The sequence below is a fragment of the Hippocampus comes genome, unplaced genomic scaffold (genome assembly GCF_001891065.2).
Source record: "Hippocampus comes isolate QL1 unplaced genomic scaffold, H_comes_QL1_v1.1 scaffold2, whole genome shotgun sequence".
NCBI classification, from domain to species: domain Eukaryota; kingdom Metazoa; phylum Chordata; class Actinopteri; order Syngnathiformes; family Syngnathidae; genus Hippocampus; species Hippocampus comes.
Window position 1 is genome coordinate 4,355,708 of NW_017805139.1, and position 14,441 is coordinate 4,370,148.

The 14,441-nt window shown below is 41.1% G+C and overlaps 1 protein-coding gene across 6 annotated transcripts in view; it reads right to left on the bottom strand.

Moving 5' to 3' along the window:
* The window catches only part of mgarpa (mitochondria localized glutamic acid rich protein a), a 23,361-nt gene extending 8,998 nt beyond the window's left edge, over positions 1 to 14,363 (bottom strand). For 2 of the 6 annotated variants that reach the window (XM_019867444.1, XM_019867443.1), the window contains exons 1-4: positions 14,155 to 14,363; positions 11,349 to 11,449; positions 5,503 to 5,608; positions 4,086 to 4,103 (exon numbers count right to left, since the gene is read on the bottom strand). In XM_019867444.1, the coding sequence (XP_019723003.1) occupies positions 4,086 to 4,103; positions 5,503 to 5,608; positions 11,349 to 11,449; positions 14,155 to 14,230 (301 nt within the window). In that variant the 5' untranslated portion in view covers positions 14,231 to 14,363. Of the gene's footprint in view, positions 1 to 3,486; positions 3,569 to 3,699; positions 3,946 to 4,085; positions 4,104 to 5,502; positions 5,609 to 11,348; positions 11,450 to 14,154 lie in introns of those variants that run through there. The other 4 variants (XM_019867445.1, XM_019867447.1, XM_019867449.1 and 1 more) reach the window with 3 other exon arrangements.
* Positions 14,364 to 14,441: the final 78 nt, after the last annotated feature.

A 14,441-nucleotide genomic window follows, 5' to 3' on the forward strand; every position in this document is an offset into this window, starting at 1 on the left:
AATGAATTTTATTTTACATTTCTTCTTGTCATTTTATTTTGTTAGTATTAAATTCATGGTAACGAAATAAAATGACAAACGTGTATCAAATAAATCTGCTCACCTGCAATTTATAATGGCGCATTGTAGTCACCTTCGTGCACGAAAGTTCGTTCAATCTCAGCTGCTCAACATTTTCAGTTATTTGCTGTTGAATCGCCGATTTTCAAAATGCAAATGATCTGTTTATTTTCAAAGATTAGTTTGTTTTGTTATTGTTTGGTTGGTGTCTTGTATGAAACTGCGACATTGCGCAATTTATTGGACAGACTTGTTTCAGATCACACAGCGTAATTTGGGTGGCATTTTATTTCGTATTTTTAAATCATCTTTTTATTTTTGACTTTCTGTAAATTTAGTTTCCTGCTCTTAATTGTGAATGCACACTTGATGGTTTTAAATGCTCCTGAAATTAAGTGCTGCTTGACGAGCCTATATTGTGTATGTATGTGACGTCACTGAAGGCCTATGGTTGAAATGCACGGCCCGCCACTGCCACTGGACCATAATCCATCTGACTTCAGGCAAAAGGCGGTGAATACCCTGGACTGGTCGTCAGCTAACAGCGTGATAAATATAGACAAACAAGCATTCACATTAACACCTATTGACAATTTAGAGACTTTAATGAACTAAAATGCTTGTTTTTAGAATGTGGGTGAATGCCAGAGTACCTGGAGAAAACACATGCGAAATTCACAAAGCAGGGCCCAACCTGGATTCATACCCCCAACTGTGCATATCGCCGCTGTCCCGTGAAAAAGAAAAAAACTGTCCATTTTTGTCAGAATGTTTTTTTTTAACTATTAAAAGGGATGTCCAAAATGTAGACACTTCACTATTGTTAAGAAAAAAAATGTAAATGAAAAAAATGGTTATCCATCCATCTTCTACCGCTTATCCGGGGCCGGGTCGCGGGGGCAGCAGCTTTAGCAGGGAAGCCCAGACTTCCCTCTCCCTAGCTACTTCTTCCAGCTCTCCCCGGGGGATACCGAGGTGTTCCCAGGCCAGCTGGGTGATATAGTCTCTCCAGCGTGTCCTGGGTCGTCCTCGGGGTCTCCTCCCGGTGGGACATGCCCGGAACACCTCACCAGGGAGGCGTTCAGGAGGAATCCGAATCAGATGTCCAAGCCACCTCATCTGGCTCCTCTCGATGTGGAGGAGAAGCAGCTCGACTCTAAGCCCCTCCCGGATGACCGAGCTTCTCACCTTATCTCAAAGGGAGAGCCCGGAAACCCTGCAGAGAAAACTCATTTCGGCCGCTTGTATCCGGGATCTCGTTCTTTCGGTCGCGACCCATAGCTCGTGACCATAGATGAGGGTTGGAACGTAGATCGACCGGTAAATTGAGAGCTTCGCCCTTTGGCTCAGCTGAGCTGAAAAATTGTCATTGTTGTTTTTAAAAGGCCGGCAGCGATATGCAAACGCTACACAGAAAGAGTTGGGATACTGGACTTTAAATGACCTCGCGCCACCTTACCTCTCTGAGCTCATCCGCCCCTACACACCTGCACGGCGCCTCAGGTCTGTGGACCAAGTACCAAGAACTAAACGGAAGCTCAGAGGGGATAGAGCCTTTTCAGTTGCTGGTCCTTCTCTCTGGAATGACCTCCAACTGAACATTCGGCAAGCCCCCTCGCTGCCGATCTTTAAAACCCGCCTCAAAACTCACTTGTATTCTTTAGCATTTGATTCAGCATGACCCAAATTATGATCGTAGTTATAATACTGTTTAGTGCTCTCTACCGTCTTTGTTACTGATTTGTTGCTTTACTGTTGTATATGTTAGCTGCTCCATGTACAGCACTTAGTGTGCAGCAATGGCTGTTTGAAAGTGCTCTATAAATACAGTTGAGTTGAGTTGAGTTGAGTTGAGCTTGTACAACTTCTTTATTGCACAACTTGAATGGCAGCTAAATGGCAAAATTCCCAACAGGTGTTTGGTCCATAAATTGGCCAAAACATTTTCTGGTTCTTTCGAAGTAGTGTTAAATTAGTCATGCGGTTAACATTCTGACATGAGACCAAGACAACACCGAACAAATGAGCAACAGTAACTCGTCATTGTGAAGCTACAAACAGCATGTCCTCAGAGCTAACATAGCCACTGCGTTTAGAGTGTCATCAGTAGGTTGCAAAAGATATACAGAGACGAGACGAGTCACAGAAAGGCGAATGGTCGATTCATGGATCAAACACGTTAGTGGATTTTGACGTTCGGCTACTTAGAGCAGGGCCCCCAACCTTTTTTGCCCCACGGACCGGTTTATGTCAGACAATATTTTCAGGGACCGGCATTTAAGGTGTGGTGGAAATAATACAACGAAATAATATGGTATGAGCTGCATGAAAACTGTGGCGTTTTCGAAATATAATAATAAACACAAGGAGCGTCGAATCTGGCCGCAACACTCCGATCGCTATGGCAATGTTTAATGCCTTCAAAATACGATACAACGCAAATTCAAAGTGCATGAAAATGACGACTCACCACAGCACCGAGCTTGATTTTCTGCAACCAGACGGTCCCATCTCAGGGTAATAGGAGACAATGACACCTCAAGTGTGTGGTTTATGTCCAGTCTACTTCGTAAATTTGTTTTTGTCGCCGTTGCTGCAGAAACCCCCCGCCTCACACAGGTAGGATGTCGGAAATAGCAACAATGCTATTGTGGCGATCTCAGAGTATTCAGCCATAACTTTAATCCAGTTGTCTCGAACGTACTTTTAAGGCCGCCGTGATTTGCGATCTCCAGCAGTTTTTTTTACTCATTTTGCGAGCTCCTGCATTTTGTTTTGAAGTAATCGGTCACGTGACGGAGAAGCGTGGCTTGACGTGTGTCAAGCGTGACACAGACGGATGTAACGGAGAATCCGGTAGTTTTACAAAATAAAATATCTTTCGTATTCCGAAATAAATAAAATGGAATTAAGGCAAGTTCTTTCTGTGCGGCCTGGTACCAAATGCCCGGCGGACCGGTACCGGTATGCGGACTGGCGGTTGGGGACCTCTGACTTAGAGAATTTCAAGGTGTGCAAACTTGTCCTGAAACAATGGACAGTTGGACACAAGAATGAGAGAAAGTACAGTTTTGATCACCAGTAGAGGCATTTTAGGTTCATTTGGAAATTTCATCCAAAAGCCCATAATCCCTTACTTTTTGAGAGTAGTGCATAATTGCTGCGCATCCCTTTTAAATCAATCCAAATGTGACCAATGTCAAAGCGGCCATTGCATCTTTCAGTTTTTCTTCGTGCCATTTGGACATCCCTAATCTAAATAACCCATTTTAGTGAGGCGCAAACTGGTGTTTATAACAATTTACAATGTTGTTCGAAGTGGCTACTTGTGATTTAAAGTCCATATATGGTCCTTTAAGATTCACCAACATTGCTCAAAACTGAAGAAAGTAATGTCCGATGCGCTTGAGGATAGAGGGAAAGAGATTTCCTTTTCAGATCCAAAGAGTCCAGTTTAAGGTTGAATAGCCGTAGACAGGCAGGAATAGACCTTAGCATTACCATTACACTGAAAAAGGTAAAGAAAAAACAGAAGGGTTACAGGAAGTAGGACAAATAGCTCACTTTAAATAAACTCCTTAAATCTGAGTGAAACCACAAAGCCAATGAAAAAGTAAATGGAGGCTTCGTTCTGTCAAGTCCTTCTGATAGGTGTGTTGAGGAAATGATGGCAATACTAAACGTTTTAAATACAGCATCGATAATGTACCAACAAAACACTTCAGTGGGAAAAAAAAAACTGATATTAAATCGTGCAGGGGAAAGATTACAGGGTAAGGTACCGTAAGCTTGGAGGGTAATCACAAGAGGAGGTTTCTTCAATAAACGTGATCAAAGATCTCATTCACAAGACAGATTAATGTGAAGGACGGCATTTCATTCCCGTTTAAAAGAAAAATATACAGAAAATATTACAGGGACTTGGACAAGACCCAAAATTTCTGTGAGACAAGATGCAAGCATTCACGTCAAGTTATCAAGCAATGTTTAATAAATGAACACGAATCATATTCAAATCAACTTACCATCTTCAACATCCTGGCCTGCAAACAACAGAGACAAAATTTCCATGTTATCATTTTGAAAATGGCAAACATACAGACAGTGATCTACACCCTGTTTTTATGAAATATTGAAAAACAAAAGCCAGAGACTTTGGCTGGATGTAAGTATTGAAGAATCGACAAAAGTTATGGATTTTCTTTCCTACTGCAAAAGGTCCTGGACCATTTCATTTGGTGGATTTTTTTGAAAGGTCTCCTAAAATAACCAAGGCCAGGCGACAATAAGGAGAGTCACGAGTGCTAGTACAGTTGTACACATGGATAAAATTATTGGTACCCCTTTGTTAATAAAAGAAAAGTAAGACTTAAGGAAAGAACATGAAAATCAAAGATGTGCCAAAGCAATAATTTTATATTGCACAGGGCGCTGGCCTGGGCACAAAAACAGTGAATAAGTACAGACAGGCCAATTCACTTCCTGTCCAAGTCGCTGCCACAAACTAATTTAGTTGATCTCACTGGCCTCTAACTCAGGGTTGACTTTTGCTGTTTAGTCTTCTGAGGTCTTTTTTTTCCCATTTGTTTGTGGCTTTTTTATTGGATTTGTGTCCAGTACTTTGCTCAAACGTGTTGTTTTTAACCCTTTCGGGGACAGCAGTTACAACAGTGAACAGCTTATGTTATCAGGTTACAGGGTGCATAAAAGTGCTCAATAAATAAAATTGAATTGGATTAAAACACAGGATAGGTACCAAAAATATCCTTTTAAGAGATGCCTTCATGACCAGTGAATCGCGCATATTTGCGTAAACCAGGGGTGCCCATTACGTCGATCGCGATCGACCAGTAGATCAAGCACTGGTCCCAAGTCGATCCGAGGGGTGTAGAAGGAAAAAAAAAAACATTTATGTCTCTGTGCATGTTGGTAATATAGTTTTTGTGTTAATGCACACTGCACCCTAATCTTTCAATCAGTCTCACTTTCACAAAAAGTATTTAAAAAAGAAAATCAAATAAAGCAGGTCATCTTTAACCTATGGTGACGTGTGACTGTGTCACCGGAAGTTGTTAGCGCTCAGCAGTTGCAGCTTGTGATCAGAGTTGTTGCGCTATTTCTTTTATCGTTATCAATATTCTCATTCAGAGTTTGTTTTGTACAATTCACCGAGGGGACGGGCAAAGAATGGGAAGCTGGAGGGCCGAGAGAAGCATTTTAAAACGGTACGCGTGAGCTACGATCGTTAACAGGCTGCCGAAGTGCGTCGCATGCCTCAGCATCAGGCTATTGCTCATCATGGCGTGCGTGCGTATGCGTGCGTGCACGGTAACGGGTCGATCGCGGCAGGTTGGTTGATCGAAAAGTAGATCTTCGGTCAAAAAAGTTTGCGCACCCCTGGAGTAAACACTGTACAACTCATGGTGGGATACAAGTACTTACTCTTAGGAGGCCATGGTTTAGGCGTCCATTCTTTCTTGGGTCTAGCATTAATTTCAGAAATGCGTTCATTGAATCTGGCACTGTCAGTGGACACAGTGTTGAAAGCCTGAGGAGAGAAATTTCACAGTCTTAGAACAATAACAATTTTACCATTAACACGGCTCAAGCATGGAGGGTTTCCGTTTACATTTAGAGCTGTTACATAGGAATCATCTTTATTTGCCACGTATATAAAAACACACAAGGAATTTGTCTGCACAGTTAACAACCCGACCAAGTGACATGAAAAATAACAATGACCAATAGAGGGAGACAGAAAGTGAAGTCCGGTAGTTCACTGCTTCGTGCCCTGAGTTTCTTAGATGGTAGGGAAGAGCGATGAGCAAAAAAACTATTCCAGCCTGTGCCCCACTCAATGGGATTGTGGAAAAAAATTCTTGCATCCACATTAAAAAAAGCAGGACGCTGGGGATGACAGTTAAGGCAAAAGACAGCACAAAAGAAGAAAACAAAGGGGAGAGGATTAGAGCAGAAAGCCAACACCTCTGGTGAGAGCCAAAGCAGAAAGTCAGCATTTCATAGATGGCAATGGCGAGTGATGAAAAAAGCGGAAGGGGCGTGGCCTGGCCGGGGGCGTGGCCTGGCCGGGGGCGTGGTTACTTATAAAAGTGGCACTAAACATGCTGAAGATAAAGTGTATTGAATTTACACACTATTTGAAAATTGAACAGAAAAAAATCCCAAGATCGCCACTATTCTTTCAAGTGAAAAGTTGTGCAATTTTGCTTATGCATTCCTGGTGAGCATATGTAACTCCAGATTTGCTGCTCAAAACATAAACACATTCCCTGCCATATTTAAGATTTGTTCATGACTTGTATTCATAAAGTGTTGTGTAAATGTGATAAAAAGCTGTTGATTCTTACCTCATACAGTCACGTCTTTAGTTGTATCCGCTGACTAAGTTTGTTTGAAAAATGCCGATCCCAAAGAATAATTGCTCCGTCGAATGGCGATTTTGTCGGCATGTTTTTTCACTTTTGTTGCATGATCTGTCAGTGCCACGCATCCACGGGAGCCATAGTTAATTAAGTCACTCCAATACACACAATAATCTTTGCCTGCTACGTCTGGTTTCTTCAAAAATTGTCCAAGAGCTTCTGTAACTTCGTCGAACTTGGAACCAATTTTAACCTTTACAGTGACTTTTCTGTCAAGCCAGTCCAATCGGAATTTATTCTTGACATTTGAGTCAATTTCTAGGATTTAAGACTCCTGATCTTTCGTCAAAAATTTCATAATTCCGCTCAAAACGATCCCAGAACAATGAATTTGCGAGACGAACAGGCCGCCATGAATCAGGTAAAACAATATGTTACATGCAATTTGATTGGTCCAAGCGCTTGTAGTTAACCAATCGCTGGGCCGTATATAATCGAGCTAAGACTTCCGCAACAAATAATGCCTTCAGTGATCTGATTAGTTGAAGCTTTCATACACGTCCAATCGCAGGGCTGTTTACAAAGGGAAAACGGAGAGACTGTTCGGGAGAGCTCGTGAAAACTCGACGATAAGGTACCTGACCGCCCCTAAAATTTTCTCAACTGATTTAGACGATTAACAAAAATGATCAATTTAAGAAATAACACGGCGGATTTCCGCGGATCCGCGGAAAATTGCCATCTATGGCATTTATTTATTTCTCTTTGCGATCTGGGCTTATTGGAACATGATATGTATTAAAAACTAATCATCATTTAACATGATGTACTGTGTATACAGTAGTATGTATGTATGTTGGATGGTTGGATTTGTTTTGTAACATCGCTAAGTGAAAAAGCATGGCTTCAAGGAAATGTTTGGAACAAACACAGATTTATGGGCTGGATATGTGGCCGGAGTGAGATCAGGAGCTGATCCATGAAAGGCACAGTTTCCGTCTTGCTAATTGACAAATGCTTGCCGTGTAAACAGAGAAGTGAGATTTTGCCTCTTCCACCTGTTGTTGCAGCCAAACATCCATCCATCCATTTTCTAATCCGCTGATCCTCACAAGGGTCGCGGGGCGCGCTGGAGCCTATATCCCAGCTGTCTTCGGGCAGTAGGCCGGGTACACCTTGAACTGGTTGCCAGTCAATCGCAGGGCACACAGAGACAAACAAGCATCCATACTCACACTCACACCTAGGGGCAATTTAAAGTGTTCTATTAACTTGCCAGGCATGCTTTTGGAATGTGGGAGGAAAACAGAGTACTGTACCCGGAGAAAACCCAGGCAGGCACGGGGAAAACATGCAAACCCCCCACAGAAAGGCCAGAGCCGAAATCAAAGCCTGTGAGATTGACACGCTAACCCAGGGGTCGGCAATACGCGACTCTTGAGCCGCATGCGGCTCTTGGCTCTTTAGCGCCTCCCAGTGGCTCCCTAGAGCTTTTACAAAAATGTTTGAAAATGGAAAAAGATGGGAGGGAAATACTGTATTTTCCGCACGAAAAGGCGCACTGGATTATGAGGCACATCTTCAATGAATGGCTATTTTGCAATTTTTTTTCATACATTGTACGCATCGCATTATAAGGCGCAATCTACAATGCCTCCACTAGATGGTGCTATGCTCCTTCCATTCAACTCGAGAGGCGTCCGTTCAACTCAAGAGGTGTTCATGACCGCCTTTGAAAAACGCAAATTAACTATTACTGTACTTAAATGAAACTACGAAAATTGAAAATAATACATCAAAACAGAAAATCAAGCGAGGAAATCACAATAAATACTATATATTTTGTGATTTCCTAGCTTGATTTTCTTCGTAGTTTCATTGCAGTAATCATTAATTTACGTTTTTCAGAGGCGGCCATGAACGCCTCTCAAGTGGAACGGAAGTAGAGAAGGCACGGAGACGGACAAAGACGTAGAGTACCTGTCATTGTTTAGACTGTGAAAACCATTAATAAAGTCTGCGTTTAAAAAAAAAATAAAACCACAGCTCTCCTTTTTTCAACAAATACAGGTGAATCTTTGTCCCTCTCCGTGCCTTCTCTTCCGTTCAACCCGAGAGGCGTTCATGACCGCCTCCGAAAAACGCATTGGCATTTCCTTGATCATAGCTCTAACTACAGAACGATCAGATGTCAGTAGTAGTTATTTATTCCTTTGTTGTGTATTCACAAATGATGAAATCACAATATAAATTCTGTCGGGGGGACTATAGAATGAATTTATTTTGTGATATCCTCGCTTGCTTTTCAGTTTTGATGTATTATTTTCAATTTTCGTAGTTTCATTGAAGTAATCGTTAGTTTACGTTTTTCAGAGGTCTTGAACGCCTTTCGAGTTGAACTGAAGAACAGAAGGCACGGAGAAGGACAAAGACTTAACTGCATTTGTTGAGACTATTTTAAAAAAACAACACCACAGCTCTCCTTTTTTCGGAGCCGCAACAAAAACGTATTTAATAAAGCAGCGACACAGTTCACTGAACCAACAGCAAGTTATAACAATGGAAGCATCTCTCCAGGAAGGAGCCATCTTAAAGCCAATGTATTACTGTAATGACCATACAGAAGACGCACCGGATTTTAAGGCGCTCGGTGAGCTTTTAAGAAAATGAAAGACTTTTTGGTGCGCCCTATAGTGCGGAAAATACGGTATTTTATTTAGTTTATTATTTTTTTGTTTTAATACGGTTTCTGTCAGAGGACAAACATGACACAAACATTATTAACATTAACATTTTCCGATGCTGTAAAAATGTGTCGAATATATATTAAATGTCAACATTTCATCAACAAATATTTGCGTCAGAGCCTGTGACACACGTTTCTATTAGCAGGGCGGGATGTAAGTAAGGGGGCTGTTTAAAAAAAAAAACAGCTGCCTTTCATGTACAATTCACCGAGGGTACTTGCTAAGAATGGGAATCTGGGCGGCCAAGAGAAGCATTTTTAAACGGTACACGTGAGCTACAATAGTTAGCACGCCGCGAAAGTGCGTCCCGTGCCTCGTTCATCTTAGCGGCCGTTTTGGCTGTTGCTCATTGCGGCATGCGTGTGTAAGTGTGTGCGTATGCCTGTGTGTGCGGTAACGGTCGATCGGGGGAGGTTGATTGTTTGAAAAGTAGATCTTCCATCAAAAAAGTTTGGGGACCCCTCCTCTACAGAATGAACTGCAGGGGAAAAAAAAAACTTTTAATCATGAATGCTCGTTGTGTATTTGTAGCCAACTTAGTCATGTTGATAGCAGGCTAATATAGCTCATCTAGGTACATACAGCATGTGTTGCCTTCATTATAAGGCTTTTTATTTTTTACGGCTCCAGACATATTTGTTTTTTGTTTATTTTGGTCCAATATGGCTCAACAGTTTGGGTTGGCGACCCCTGCGCTAACCGGTGCAGCCCAACACTATGCAGTAATTTACTATTTTTTCATGTTGGCGATGAAATTAATCTATTCAAAACTGATCTTTTCGTTAGAACGATTTTTGTACGAAGTGTACCTTATTTGCCGCCATGGAGGTGCGATGATGAAGGCTATGATTGCTGAGTTAGCACCAAAACCGCAACATGTTCAGCAAGCAGTAGTAGCCAGCCAAAACTTGTTGCTAAACTTGCTATCACTTGCTGTGGCTCAGTCTCGCTTCGCCTCGACCTGCCGACTCCCCAGATTCAGGTGACATAAGCAATCCATCCATTGAAGCTTTTATGAGATGTCTCCGCCATTCACTTATCGGAAAAACCTAAGACATGCTATTCGTTGTGTTGTGATGAGGCTCAAAATAAACGCTGTTATGCTTGTATAGTTTGAAGGCATATCAAGCACACCTTGAGGCCATTGTTTGTTTGTTTATTTTTGTTCATAGATAATTACTACATTTGTGTTTTTGTTAGTTTGTTCTTTCTCAACACAATAGTATTTATTTGCATTTACCCACCTCGATATTTATTAATTTTCATGAGATTTAATATTGAACCATATGTTTGTTTAGTACGGTGATAATGTATTGTGATTCACTGCCCTGTACAGTCGAACCTCGTTTCAAAGTACCCCTTTACAACGTTTACTACCCCTATAAAGTTTACATTTCAAAGTCCCGATTGCACGAAATTCATTTGCCATTTGAAAACAAAAATCGCCTTTATAACACAAACTTAATTATAACGGACAGATTTTTCCCACAAAATAGTGAAAACGCCTTTGTTACAAGGAACCGTGGGAAACCAACTGCCGCCGCAAACTTGCGTATGAACAAGATGTACAGCACAGGATCAAGCTTATTTGATGAATTGATTTATTGCATTCAATTTGCTGCAGATGACAAATGACAATACGATATTCGATAAAGTGACATGATAACATGCCCGAGTTGAAAAAGTGAGTCGATAGTAGAAAAAGTCACACAATAAAATGTTCTCTTTTGTCTTTGCGATATCCTGCATATCATTATATCGCACAGCTCAAATTATCTACAAGTATTTTTACTAATGTTCAACCATTTTAGCCAATGTGCCCCATTACTTATTTCATGACTTTAATATCCGGCCATATTAAGGTTGTGTTCAGAGATTTCTGGAACAAAATACGGACAATTCGGAACAGTTGGCAGCTCTGTTTTATTTAAGAATCTGAATAGATTTTCATTGTTTCACTACTTTTACAATGGCTAACACATTTTTACACTTGCGTGGCCAGGTTAAGGTTAAAATGTTCCAAAAATATTCTTCAGGAAACAAATTTGAGGTCAGCTGGCTAGAATAGGCTGTACTCGACCTTAGATACCACTGTATGTTTGATTATAAATAAGAAATTCAAAATGAAAATAGAGAAAAGGGGAACCCCACAACTCACATATGATACAGCACCAACGAAAGCTCCACCACACAGCACAGTGTAAAGAATGTTTTCCCCAGACCCGCCAGGTGTTGATGACATTTGCCTCTGTTGCAAACCTGGAAAAACAAAAGCCCAAAAAAAAATCTAATTAAATAAACAATTACACAAAACTACATCATCTGCTAACAGAAGACTGTTGATCCACCAGTCTCCTAATAGGCTCAATGCAAATCTTGTTAACGGCGACAAATCAGACTTAGAAAGTGACCTTGCGACAGTCACAAATGGTAGAGGTTGAAGAGTATAGCAACATGGTGCAGATTATGTAACTACCTTGTATGTGACATCCATTGTGTCAGAAATGGCTGCAACATAATTTTTCTTTATTACTGACTTGAAATCCTCGATAAATTCATGATAGCAAAACTAAAAATCATATTAAACTGTACAACGAACAAAAAACGCATGATCAATGCAAAACATGCACAAGTCAAAATGAGCTTTCCTATTTTGATTAGTTATGAATGCATTACCGTGCCGTACAACAGCCTTACTGAACACGAGACAATCGACCGTGCATACCTTCCTGAATGCTTACATAATTTAAGAATGACCAAATAAAAGGGCCTTTTTCATAGTTCAAAAATGAACCCACTAAAATCATACATGGCAATGGCGAGTGATGAAAAAAGTGGAAGGGGCGTGGCCTGGACGGGGGCGTGGTTACTTACAAAAGTGGCACTAACCATGCTGAAGATGAAGTGTATTAAATTTACACAGTTTGAAAATTGAACAGAAAAAAATCCCAAGATCGCCACTATTCTTTCAAGTGAAAATTTGTGCAATTTTGCCTATGCATTCCTGGTGAGCACCAACATGTAACTCCAAATTTGCTGCTCAAAATCAAAACTAAAAAAGTAAACACATTCCCTGCCATATTTAAGATTCTGAAGAGCAGCAGCGAGGATGCAGGGAGGTTATTCCTCGTGGACAGTATACCCACATTCACCAAAGACACCAATGCGCCAGTGTTGAGGCTCTTCACACAGGTACTATTTCGTAGATTGTTTTTAGTTTTGTGAACTGATTTCACAATGCTAAATGAGTCTGACCATGTGTAACGATGCTTAGCTTGATCGGTACTTCAGTCCATATGCTGTCCTTCATAACTCAGGTTGAATTTCACTGTCACTTCCTGGTCTCTGGCTTCCTGGTTTCCTTAGCATGCCGTCAACTTCATGAAAGTAGCCTACATGCCTCCAACTGCGGATATTGGTCCTTTTCCTCGATATATCCAGTTTGGTCTCTCAGTCACCAACCAACACGGCAACACACTTGATGGGATCTGCTTTAACATTTACAGTGACTTTTCTGTCAAGCCAGTCCAATCGGAATTTATTCTTGACATTTGAGTCAATTTCTAGGATTAAAGACTCCTGATCTTTCGTCATAAATTTCATAATTCCGCTCAAAACGATCCCAGACTAATGAATTTGCGAGACAAACAGGCCGCCATGAATCAGGTAAAACAATATGTTACATGCAATTTGATTGGTCCAATCGGTTGTAGTTAACCAATCGCTGGGCTGTTTATAATCGAGCTAAGACTTCTGCAACAAATAATGCCTTCAGTGATTTGATTATTTGAAGCTTTCATACACGTCCAATCGCAGGGCTGTTTACAAACGGAAAACGGAGAGACTGTTCGGGAGAGCTCGTGAAAACTTGACGATAAGGTACCTGACCGCCCCTAAAATTTTCTCAACGGATTTAGACGATTCACAAAAATGATCAATTTAAGAAATAAAACGGCGGATTTCCGCGGATCCGCGGAAAATTGCCGTGTATGTAAAATGCTGCTATTTCATGCAGAGGGTATTACCTCAATTACTTAACAGTTAATCTGTTTAAATCTAATGTTACATGGGTTGATGATCATTATGAACTGTAGAGGGTATGCAGGTCAGAAGATTAAGCCATGATACCATCTGATTTAGTGTGATCACCTAAGTGGTGGAAGGTGGAGTGGCGAGGGTTTGTCACACATTTGTCCCAACAATTTCACACGTTTACGGTTTACGGAGGTCTCCAGTACTCTCATTAGCATGTTGTGAACGAGCCTTATTTAATAAAAGCTACCAGAAAAAGTAATTGAACATAAATGCTTTCAAAAAAAGTGAAGCCCATGTAAACAAATGATTAAACGTCTTCCAGACGCATTAGTTTTTGACCCAAGCAGTAACTCTGGGTTTAAGTAAAACTGGGTTTAAGTAACTTTGGGGCTCCGGAATTACAGAACTGATGCATTCTATCGATTTGTCGACGGTCACACTCACATACAACGTGACCCACAGTAGCAACCATTTCTTGTATCCTGTGGTGAAGGTCACACACACAAACATACAAAAATCATACCTGATCCTTTAAATGAACTCTTTCAACCACGCCAAAGCAAACATATGATTGAACATATCACACATTGTACCTTGTTCGATACTAGACGGAAAGCAAGAACAATTATGCTCGTTAAACGTCTTGGTTTCCCAATTATTATTTCTAAACGTATATCCACATTTGTATAGAATGAGTAACCATCACGACGCGAATAGAAATTCTAAAATGACCTTCACGTTTCAACGTGGGACTTGACATCGCTGCAGTGAGTGCAGGACTCATCTGGAACAACGTGTACTATTTCCCTGGTGACACTCGTGGTCTCGTTGAAAAAGCAACGCAACCGATCCATGGCGTTGACATTCGTTAAAAAGTAAAATTAAGCGATGATAATATAAAAGCCGCTTTGTTGTTTGAATGGACTCACCCTCGCGAAGCAGTTTGAAGGTTGTTCTCTTGGCTAAAGGTCCACACCTTCGCCAGGCCGCTCTACAGGCAAACATCTCTGTTGCGTGATGCGAACGAATGTGAGCTTAGCAAGTGCTGAACAGACAACCCGGGCTTGATTCACTACACTGTACTGTACTTGGAAACGTGAGAGAGGGTCTGAGAACCTGTTTTAGTTTTCTTCTTTGGATAAAGAGTTGGACCATAAGATTGAATGTTCTTTGTCGCCACCTGCCGTACCGGAGTGTACTGTACTTCTGTCTCGTA